This window comes from Mirounga angustirostris, unplaced genomic scaffold (assembly GCF_029215605.1).
Source record: "Mirounga angustirostris isolate CCGP_5_RB_7025 unplaced genomic scaffold, mMirAng1.0.hap1 SCAF_4, whole genome shotgun sequence".
NCBI classification, from domain to species: Eukaryota; Metazoa; Chordata; class Mammalia; order Carnivora; family Phocidae; genus Mirounga; species Mirounga angustirostris.
The window spans coordinates 119,215,899-119,227,923 of NW_026991712.1; the positions used below are offsets into that span (position 1 = coordinate 119,215,899).

At 34.9% G+C, this 12,025-nt stretch overlaps 1 protein-coding gene across 1 annotated transcript in view; it reads left to right on the forward strand.

The window, feature by feature from the left end:
• The window catches only part of COL24A1 (collagen type XXIV alpha 1 chain), a 391,649-nt gene that overhangs the window by 341,401 nt on the left and 38,223 nt on the right, over positions 1 to 12,025 (forward strand). The window contains exons 48-52 of the mRNA XM_064588890.1: positions 1,744 to 1,851; positions 3,505 to 3,612; positions 3,707 to 3,760; positions 4,430 to 4,492; positions 8,538 to 8,591. Coding sequence (XP_064444960.1) covers positions 1,744 to 1,851; positions 3,505 to 3,612; positions 3,707 to 3,760; positions 4,430 to 4,492; positions 8,538 to 8,591 — 387 coding nt within the window. The remainder of the gene's footprint in view (positions 1 to 1,743; positions 1,852 to 3,504; positions 3,613 to 3,706; positions 3,761 to 4,429; positions 4,493 to 8,537; positions 8,592 to 12,025) is intronic.

Consider the following 12,025-nt stretch of genomic DNA (forward strand, 5'->3'; position numbering starts at 1 on the left):
ATTCAAACATTAATTGTCATCAAAATGACTTTACCGTGGTGTGCCTGGCTGGCTCAGTCAGTAGAGCATGTGACTCTTGATTTTGATGTTGTGAGTTCAAGCTCCATGTTGGGTATAGAGATTACTTTAAAAAAAAAAAATGACTTAAAAAAAAAAAAGAAATTACTTGGGGCGCCCAGGTGACTCAGTCAGTTAAGTGTTCAACTCTTGAATTTGGCTTAGGCCATGATCTCAGGGTTGTGAGATCAAGCTCTGTATTGGGCTCTGTGCTGGACATGGAGCCTGCTTAAGATTTTCGCTCTCCCTCTGCCTCTGCCCCTGCCCTCACCCTTAAAAAAAAAAAAGAAAAGAAAAAGAAATGACTACCAAAGTATATGTTTCACATGTAGATATTGTTTTGCCTTGTAATTTTAAGTTAAATTCATTGATAAACATTATAGAGTCTGCAGCAAAATCTAGTTTCTAAAGCCATTCATTATTAAATAATAGAGGTTGAGGGTGGTTCTTCCCGTTCAAAAACATTTCAATCTCATTCTCAAAATATATCAATAAAACTTTATCCCTGCTAAGCCATCAGATTGCTGTGTGATAGAGAAAATTAGGATATTCCGTTTCTATTTTCACAAAAAAATATCACAGAATAGATGAAGGTTGCAAGAGTCAATGGAATTCACTGTTAACGCTACTGGTTCAAAAACACATGCTAGATCTGAGTGTTTTCCTCAGTGTACCTGGTGGTGAATAATACAATGAATATCCATAGCTTTAAATACCTTACATTTTCACAAGTTTTGTGAATTTGTTCAATAAATCGTCTCCCTTTGCATTGCTATCAGTTTTATCACATTTGAGCAGATTCCACTTGAGGTTGTACTGATTTAGTGTTTTAAATTCTTTGAAAACATTCTCACCTATGGTCAATCTACAAACTATTCACATAAGTTAGTTCTTCAGTCACTTCAGGACAGCACTGACTCCCCAAAGAAACAACTGAGTAGTATTGGTAGCATCTAATGCTTCGTCAAGAGGCAAGGAAAACCACTCAAAAACATTTGCCTTGTTTTTTAATTGGCTACGGATGCTGCTTCAGTCTTTAACATTCCAGGCCATTGTTCTTGCCGCAAGGCTAATAATCTCAAGCAAGTTTACTTTGAGGACATGATTTAAGTCATATCAATAAGTGATTTTCCATGCTGAGCTAACAAATGAACCGCTCAAACTTTTTTAAAAATTTCTTAGTCTTTTTTTAAATTGAAATCTATGTAAGGGACATAAAATATTATATTAGTTTCAGATATACAGCATAATGATTCGATGTATGTGCATATTGAGAAATGATCACCACAATAGGTCTAGTTAATATCCATAGAATATTTTTCTTAAGGAAATATTAATCAGTTATTAGAGTTGTCATGCATACTCAGAGTACAATACAGAATGTTAAAATACAACACACATACTTTACACCGAGGCTGTTTAAGTCAGAAGGTACTGATAGACTATACTGCCTCAGTATTTTCATTTTACATACCTCGGACCATTACATTAACTATAATTAGAGACTTTAGGTGAGTCAAAACATTACTTGAATATTTCACTTATTTGGGAAAGAAGCCCAGGATAACTCTCAAACCTGGGCCGTGTGTCAACAGCAGCCTTTCAGAAGACCAACCCCTCCTACATATACTGAGCCTCTGGATGGATTTTTAGGGAATGCCCCAATTTTTATATCTTATTTCTTAGGGCACCAGAGGCAGCCCAGGAAGAACGGGACTGGCGGGGTCTCCAGGTCCTCGAGGAGCCAAGGGCTCATCAGGCCTTCCAGGAAGCCCAGGGGTTCCAGGCCCAAAGGTACTTTAACATTTTTTTCTGATAGATGAACAGCACTATTGACAAACATATTGTCCCTGAGTTCATTGGCTAGATCACAGGATGGTAAGATTAATAGCTTTTAGTAAATTTGACCAAAAATAAATACACATTAGGAGGAAAAGGAAAGTGTGTGGCCTGGACATACTCATCTCCTGTGATAGACACAGTGCATGTAATTTGCCAGAACAACTCATTACCTCAGTATTGGTAATGCTTTAAAAAATGCTCTTTGACTCGTTCTGTTTCTTCTTCCCTGTCATCCACCTTCTCCTAAAAAGAGAAATCTTATTTATTCCAGATACATACTTTCTTAGAAACACTTCCCATTCCTCTGAATCTGAATCTAACCAACCAATTAATAAATCTGATAAGAGTAGAGCTTATTTCTTAGAGTCAAAGTGATCATAATTAAATCTTGGATTAACATTCATTGTATGGAGTAGTGTATATTCAATAAGGCTTTCTAAACAAAACCTGTTTTAGAATTATCTCAATGCAGAATTGACCCATACAACCCACACAACTTTAGTTCAGTATCTAAAGCAATTTCATAAAAGACAAGGATTAAGATGTTGGCACCCTCATCATTATCACCTCTTACTTTGATTTTCATAGTTCCACTTCTAAAGAATGTTCAGATATTCTGACCCATATGGGTAAACTGGAAATGACTCATCCCTTTCCACTAAAATTCAATGTAGCTGAGCCAATGCTACAACTAGGAAGTGAAATAAAATTCCTATTTCTCAAGTACGAGTTGGCAATAAAAAGGATCTATATTTGTCACATCCCAAAGCTGTATCTTTGTTTCCAGACAGTGAAGGATAATTTGGTAATCTTAAAGAATCTTTGATCAAAATCTACCAAGCATCATTTTTCATTAACCTATCTCTAAACTCCTCCTGATTCTTATTTTTAGAGGTGGTGTGAAAGATACTGCAACTTTCATTTCAAAAATGAAATAAATTTAGAAAAGACTTAACTTTTACAAATAGAACAGTGGTGCTTAAGTATATCTTTAAAGTGGAATTTTAGGAGATGAAGGGAATATATATGAAAGGGAACCTTGGGAAACAAGTAATGGAAATTTCTTAATGATAGGATTGAAAAGATAACCATGGCAAAAACCAGGGTTCACACTTCAGGATACCCTGCTCTGTTTCTGATATCAGCTGAATCATCTCTGTATGGTGAGGAAAACACAGCAAAATAATATCAATTCAAATAAAATACAAATTCCATTATATATAAACACCCCCTCACACATACCACCTCTCACCATTCTCTCTTTAGCCCCACTATCCTCCTCATAGTTTTTAGGTTCCCCCTTCCCTCTTCTTTCCACACTTATGACCACAATCCCTGGAATTCTTTCTCCACTGTTACACTTATTGCTTATTATAATCAAATATTACTGTGTGAAAATATCGGCAGGGGGAATAACCATGCAGAATTTGATTTCCCCAGTGCCTTGTACTTATGCCTAAGGATGGACCTGTATTTGGGTTTCATTTAAAAGCCAATATGTTTGTAGATTCTAAAGTCAAGATCACCTTTCTTTCTTTCTTTCTTTCTTTCTTTCTTTCTTTCTTTCTTTCTTTCTTTCTTTCTTTTTTTTTTTTTTGTCCATAGGGTGAACAAGGACTACCTGGTCAACCTGGCATTCAAGGTAAAAGAGGTCACCGAGGAGCACAAGGTGATCAAGGACCATGTGGAGAGCCTGGTCTGAAAGGGCAGCCTGTATGTGCCAACTCAGAAATTCACTAAGTATTATTATTCTACAGGCCAGGCCACCATTGCACAATAATGATTATCCTGTCTGTTCATGTTGCAGGGAGAACATGGTGTTCAAGGTTTGACAGGTTTCCAAGGATTCCCAGGCCCCAGAGTATGTTTACACATTTTCTGCTATTCATCAGAAAGATGTCGAAATACCAATATTTAGTCTCTGACTTGAGCCTTTGTATTTCTTAATCTGCAAAATTTCCATTGGTACAGTTATATATTTGAATTTTGAATATTAAATTAAATATTAATTTTAAATTTTATGTAGCTATATATTTTCCTACCAATTTTATTGAATAACTCACCTTTGTCCCCTCATATTCCATTTTCCCAAACATTTTTTTAGTTTATTTTATTATGTTAATCATCATACATTACATCATTAGTTTTTGATGTAGTGTTCCATGATTCATTGTTTGCATATAACATTTTATTTTGAAAATTTTCAAACATACAGCAAAGGTGAGAGAATGAATGAAAACCCATATATCTATTACCTAGATTCTACCATAACTTTTTATTCTACCTGCTATCATGAATCTCTCTGTCCCTCTCTCTCTCTCTGGATTCATTTTGGTGTACTTCAAAGTAACTTGCATACTTCAGAACAATTACTCCATAGTACTTCAGCATGTACATCATTAACTATCCATTTACATTAACATTCCATTTTTTAAGAGCCGACTCAATAGATTGTTACAAGATTATTTCACTTTTAAAATGTTCACATAGAATTAAAGATTTTGACTTTTTATTTTTATTATATTTTTAGGGTCCTGAGGGAGATGTTGGCATTGTTGGAATATCAGGTCCTAAAGGTCCTATTGGGCAGAGAGTAAGTATAAAGTCATTCTACTTGCTGGGAAATTGTGATTCTTTGCTTATTGTGGGAATTAGCATTAAGAACTCTAAAATTAATATACCCCAAATTAATAACTTAATAAAATGACTTTTAAGACAGAAACTCAGTAGATCCCATGCAAAGGTTCTCAGCCTTTTTCAGTTCATATATTAATTTGAGCAAAGGACAACATAGACCACCCATTTTCCCAGTTCTTACTTTAGAAAATATATATCAGAATTAATGTTGATACTGGATAATGTATTTATTAACTCACACTAGGAACAAAAACATAAAGCAGTTTCATGTTATAAGCATTAATACAACCAGAGACCACCCCCACACACCACTTGGAGGAGGCTTGCCACCAGAGTTCCTCACACCACTCTTTGAAAAATATTTCCCAATAGCTATGTTTTCCCAGCTCAGAGGTATCGATCCCTGGAGAGTGATGAGGAACTGCTTAAAGAGTTGCAAAGACTGGTGTTTGAAGAACTCCAGTTAGCTGTTTAGTGCCTAGAATTGCAGACTGTAGCAAATAGAAATAGCGATAGGTAAGCCATCAGCAATTACTGGTTTTTGTTTGTTTGTTTTGCTTTTTGTTTTCTTTTTGTTTTCATTAACCACAGTCTCCTAATTGATGAGATGATCTATAAAACTGAAAAAAAAAAAAAAGCTGTAAAACCAAAGAGTGGTTTGACTTTAGCGGTAGCACCCCCTTAACTAACAGCAGCTACTGGGGCAAGGGTGGAGACAGGAGAAAGAAGAAGGAGACAGGTCCAGAAACAGGAGAAGGGAATCTTGAAGAACTTTACAGCTGAAAACCACTATCTTGTGCAAAATATTAAATGAAAAGTCGAATTTTTGAAATCCTACACCCCTTCTCCAACCCTTATAATAAATTATTTCCGGTAATACAGGGGTCAGTGTTGTCATGAGAAATATTTGTTTAAAGACCCGCCTCAACATTTCTTCAGGTGTAAATTTATTAGTTATTTTTATGATTTCCGGAGAACCATGGAAAGTTGGTGCTTTTATATAAGGCCCAATTCTTGATTATCCACAGGTGGGTTATATGTGGACAGGCTTCTCTATAATAAATATCACTTTTAAGTTCTTACATACGTTCAGTTCTCTATTAATTCAATACCTTCCTTCTAGTTTTACGAAGCTTTCTCAATTAACTAGTCCTTTCTGGATACTGTCAAAGAGAAGTTGGCTCCCTACCTAGCATCTGTCCTAAGCAGAATCTTGCCAACTGCTGGGTCTCTGTAGGTCAGAGTCTGAGCCTATATTGCTTTGCAGCTCCAGAACCTTTATCAGTTCACCAACAGTAAAGTTCTGGTAACTGCTCACAAATGCTAATTCATAATTGCAGATATCTCTTATTAAGTCATAAAGATAATGAAAAGTCATGATAGGTTAATATTTAGCAAAAAACTATTATTTACCGGTGTTCAGGTTGTGACCCTTATATCATTTAATCCTGATAAAAAGCCTGTGTGAGATGATATTATCCCCATTTTTCAGGTGGGGAAACGAAGTCTCTGAAAGGTAATTTGCTCAAAGAGCCAAAATTTGAATGCACAGCTGATTGGCCAGATAATATGTTATAAGGTTGCCTGCTAATTGCATAATTAGAATATAGAATGGATATTAAGTGGCCTAGTAACTAGTTCTTGCTCAATAATCAATAAATTCTAGATGATTAAATTAAATTAATTGAAGTAGGAAATTTGGATTAATTGTTCTTCATCTCAAAGATGTATTTATGTAGTTAGCTGGTACCAACCATTAAAATCATAACACCTCAGAGGCACCTGGGTGACTTCGTCCATTAAGTGTCTGACTCTTAATTTCAGCTCAGGTCATGATGTCAGGCTTGTGAAATGGAGCCCCGCCTCATGCTCCTTGCTGGGCGTGGAGCCTGCTTGAGATTCTCTCTCTCCCTCTTCCTCTGCCTCTCCCCCACCACCTCTCTCTCCCTCTCTAAAAGTATAAAATATATAATAAATAATAAAATAATAACACCTCATGTTTCAGACACATTTAGATAAACATAGACAATTTTTTGCTGTTTGGTCTCCTGTTTTCTAGAGTTCATGTATACCTCTCCATTCTTGTAACAAATCATTATTTTAGAGAGTCAGATCATGGTGAAGTTCATTGGATGAAAACTTTGTTGACTTTTTTCAGTGATAAACCAGTCTAGGGCTTAAATTTGATTAGAGAAATCAACTCTCTTGATTTGATTGTGGATCTTTGAGATTTGGGTACCATATTTACAAATTATCACTTAAAGTCAGTCTTTGTATTTAAAAGTGATTCCATTAGATTTACTCTTATAGTACCAGCTAATTTATCTCATTCTAGGGTATCTGTGGATGGACTTTATGACATAATGATCTCAATTGCTAGTATTTTCTGTACCTTGGCAGGAGTTGGACAAAGAGAGAGCCTATTAGATAACTACATTTAAGAATTCAGGTTAAGTGTGAGCCAGAAAGACTGAAATTTGCTGCGAGTGGGAGTGGGGGTTGAGGGAAAATAACTACAACAGGTATTTTGTATTCATAAAAAAAGTGGTAAGTCAGACAGAGAAAGGAAAATACAGTGTGATCTTACTTGTATGTGGAATCTAAAAAATAAAACAAGCCAACAAAACAAAACTGAAGCAGATACATAGATATAAGGAAACAAACTGTTGGTAACTAGAGGGGAGGGGTTGGGGGCAGGCAAAATAGATGAGGGGAATTAAGAGGTACAAACTTCCAGTTATAAAATAAGTAAGTCATGAGGATGTAATTTACAGAATAGGAAATGTAGTCAGTAATATTGTAATAGCTTTGTATACTAGATAGTAACTAGACTTAATGTGGGGATCATTTTGTAATGCATAAAAATATTGAGTCACTGTGATGTACACCTGAAACTAATAGGATATTGTATGTGAGTTATACTTCAATAAAAAAAAAAAAGGTTCCGTACATAGTTAGGGAAGAGTTGACCAGATTGAACTTATTCAAAGTTATCTTCATAATCAGTAACAGCTTACAGTTTCAAAATCATTTTTCACATTCAATTCTCACAATGGCCCTATGACACAGGCAATCTTATTTAACAGATGGAGAAACTGAAGTTGGTCACATATTATGTTCTGAGTTTCTTTCCCAAACCTTCTCTCAGTTCCATACTGCATGTCACTCAGATATCTCCTTCAACGTCTATAAAGTTATTCAAAATTTTTTTCTTTTTTTTATTATTATGTTCAATTAGCCAGCATATAATACATCATTAGTTTTTGATGTAGTGTTCAACGATTCATTAGTTGTGTGTAACACCCAGTGCTCATCACCACACGTACCCATCACCCGGTTACCCATCCCCCCACCCCCCCTTCTGTAACCCTCAGTTTGGTTCCCGGAGTCCAGGGTCTGTCATGGTTTGTCTCCCTCTCTGATTTCTTCCCATTCAGTTTTCCCTCCCTTCCCCTGTGGTCCTCAGTGCTATTCCTTATGTTCCACATATGAGTGAAACCATATGATCGTCTTTCTCTGCTTGACTTATTTCACTTAGCATAATCCCCTCCAGTTCCATCCATGTCGATGCAAATGGTGGGTATTCATCCTTTCTGATGGCTGAGTAATATTCCATTGCATATATGAACCACATCTTTTTTATTTTGTTCATCATTCTATGTAGTCTTTTTATGTAAAGTGATTGCATTTGTTATGTAATGACCCACATGTAAAATGGCATTATTGAAATTATCACCGTGTGAAAATTGTAATGCTGATTTATCAGTTTATTAGAAATTATACAGATGTAACTCTCCTGATAGGAATCTATAATAATATATAGAATTGTGTCACATATGGCAAATCAAAAGTACTATGATTTCTTCTGATACTATAAGATTTTATACTAAAAACTGGAATTATGTGGACATGGACTATTTTACCGTTGCACAAGAAATTTTCTAGAATTTTTCTGCATTATACTGGCAGTGAGACTGACTGATTTTCTTTTACCTCAACAGGGAAACACTGGCCCCTTTGGCAAAGAAGGTATAATAGGCCCAACAGGTAGAACTGTAAGTTTGTTACAATATAGGTCTTCCTTTTCTTTTTCATATTCTTGTTTTTTCCTCTTTAACCCTACTTCTAGAGTAATCCAAAAAGGATCCACCCTGGCTATTTGAGAAGCCAAGGGCAAAAATAGATGTACATTTTCATTTAGAAGGTGGTTCCTGAGAACTTAGAGATCATATGTGTAATGAAGGGGGCGTATATAGTGAGGTAGACACTTAAAACTTGAGTTAAGAAAGGAAAATAGAACTGGAGCAGGGGAGAAGGGGCTGAGCATCATTAGTATAGAGGTGATCACTAAAGCAATAAAAGGAATCCATTTTCTGAAGGAAAAAGCTTAGCAAAAGAACTTCAGGCAGCCAAGATTTGAGTCTTTGGAAGTGCCGACCTACTATAAAGGAAAGAGATAGTTGGTGGGAATACCAGGAAAACAGAAAAGCACAAGGTTCAGATAGATGAGTTTCAAGTAAGGAGTGGTTAACAGTGATCTTTAAGAAAATAAATTGTAGTAGAAGATAAAGTACAGACTGCAGTAAGGAAGGAAATAAATATAAATATTTAATAACTTTTCTCAAATTCCTGCAACAAACTTTTGAAGTAGGTATTATTTCTATTTAAGACATGGGGAAACAGATTAAGTTTACAGAGGTTCACCTAGTTATTCAAGGTGGTACAACTAGTGAATTACATAGGTGATGTTTCTTCCTTCAAGATCAGTGCTCTTTCTGCCCCCATTCAAGCTGTGTCTGGACAGGAAACTGAGACAGTTAGTAGAGGCCAGTGCCTTTAGAAATTTGAGTACGAAATAAAACAGAAAAATAAGACAATGGCTGGCAGAGTGGTCAGGGGAGAGTTTTACAATACTAACAGTAGTGTAAACCTACAAGAGGAAGAACCCAATAGGTAGGGGCATGTTGAGATTTGGAAAGGAAAGAGGTATTCCCTGCAGGGAATCAATATTTTGAATCCTTTGAAAGTATTATATGGAGAGGCACACAGTCTTAATATAGAAAATGGAATGCTTTGAGTATAAAGTATATTCTCTTTGATAAATTAGGGAAGAATTTCCCACCAAAATTGCTGAATTTTTGGTTTTACAAAATAAAAAGTGTAACTCAACATTTCTCTAGATTTTCAGCATTTACCACTCAGAGTTATATTCAGCATTTACCACTCAGAGCTATATAAGTGGGAGAATTCTCAGATTTTGGTGGGTGGTTCTTCAGCAAGCTAAGAAACACATATTTGCAATTACTGAATGATTGTTCTCCTCTGTCAAAAAATGTGAAAATTTAATTGGTCAAGGAAACTATAATAAAGAAATGGCTCAATTAAAATATCTTTTGTTTATAGATAGTTCTTAAAGGTCCTTATGATATTCAACATGCACACCAAATATTTTCCATATTCCATTTTTTCCATTCTAAAGAAACTTCTAAGAAAAGTTCACTATGAGAGAATAAGCACTTGAGAATGGCCAATACTTTGTGGGAAAAAAGAAAAAATTGTGGTGGGGCGTGAAAGACTTGCTTTTCCAAATAAGGAAACATTACTTCTAAGTCATTGTAAATGAAACTATATGGTAGTACAAAGGAATAAACAAATAGATGAGTGTAAACAGGCTAGAGCCCAGAATTAGATCTCAGAATATATAGGAATTTAATTATAACAAAAATGGTATATCTGGATGATTGGGGCTGTAAATTAATAGGAACCCAGAATCAAACTGGTTTTAATAATAAGGAAATTTATATCACATATAGGAAGCCCAGAGGTAGGAAGGGCTTCAGATTTGGTTAATTTAGTGACTTAATCATGTTATCTAAGACCAGGTTCTTTCCATGTCTCTACTCTGCCATCCTGAGTGTTAGCTTCATAATTAGGCTTCTAGCAAGATGACTACAATTTCTCAGCAATTACATCCAGACATAATTATCCAAAGTGAAAACAGCCCTATCTTGGGAAAAAATAAATTTTTTTTCCAGAAGTCTCCCATAGCATTTTTCCTCATGTCCATTGATCAGCCACATGCCCATTCCTATACCAGTGATAGGGAAAGGAGATGGAATTATTTTTAGTCCTACTGTTGCTGTAAGAAATTGGAACCCTATTTCACCCAACTTCTTTAATCTTTTTTTTTAAAGACTTTAAAGTATAAAAAAAATCTACAAAGCTAAAGTGTAGCTTAAGGGTTGAGAAGACCTTTTATATAAGAAAGGAAATCTTAAAACTATATAAAAGAACAGAATATGTGTTTGCTTGAAAATTTTAAAATTTTGAATGGAAAAAGATTCCATAAGCAAAATTAATATAAGCTGGGGAAAAGTAATTGCAAAAACATATAATGATTTCATGTATAAAGAGCTCTTACAAATTGGTATGAAAAAGATAGAAAACTCAATAGAAAATTGAAGAACAAATCCAAAAGGTCAATATTTATTTGGAAAGATGCTCTCCTAACTTACAGTCACAGAATGCAAATTAAAGTAATAATAAGATATTACATCTAACTTACCAGGAGGGTATTAGGGAGAACAGTTTATCACTAGTAGAAATGTGAATTATAGCCTTCATGGAAAGATATTTGTTAAAATGTAAGTGCATATACCTTATGACCAATCAGTTCCACTTGGAGGAATTTGTGCCACGGAAATTAAGCACTCAGTACACTAAGGAATGTTTACAAAGATTTTTTTCACAGTAATGGCTGTATTAGCAAAACTTGAAATCACATGTTCATCTGTAAAAGAATGGTTGTGTAAACCATGGTCTAGCCATTTCATAGAATACTACGCAACTATTAAAAACAGTTATATCTAGTTCAGCTGCCTTGTGGTTGTTCATGATGTATTAAGTGTGAAAAATCTGATGCATACAAGAGTATATAATATGATATCAATATTATAAAATATAACAAATCACCCCATACATACATAAATATATTTGTCAATACTGATTAGGAAAAACGGTATGAAAAAACGTACATACCAATTTGTTAATACTGGGCTGGAGGTTGGGGGGGGCATAAAAACAAGTTCTATAAAGGTATCTTAAAAATTAGTTTTTGAAAGTTAATATCCCGGTTTAAAAGGAGTTCAGAACAAGACAGGAAACACAAAAGAAGTGATATCAGTGGTGAAGTAATGAGATCGTATTTTTAGCCTGCAAGATGAACAAAGAACGATAGTACATGGTGTGTCAGAAGACATACACTCCCATATATTGCAGGCATGCATGCAATCTCAAACAAACTTTCTGGAGGACAATTTTTATAGAGTACAAGGATATTTGTCACAGTGTTATCATGACCAAAATTAGAAATAATCTAATAGGAAATTCAATAAAAAGGTTATAGTTTATTAAGCACAAATAAGCATTATAATTATCTGGAAGAATGTGGATTAATATGGAAAATATTCATAACATATTGTGAAAGTAT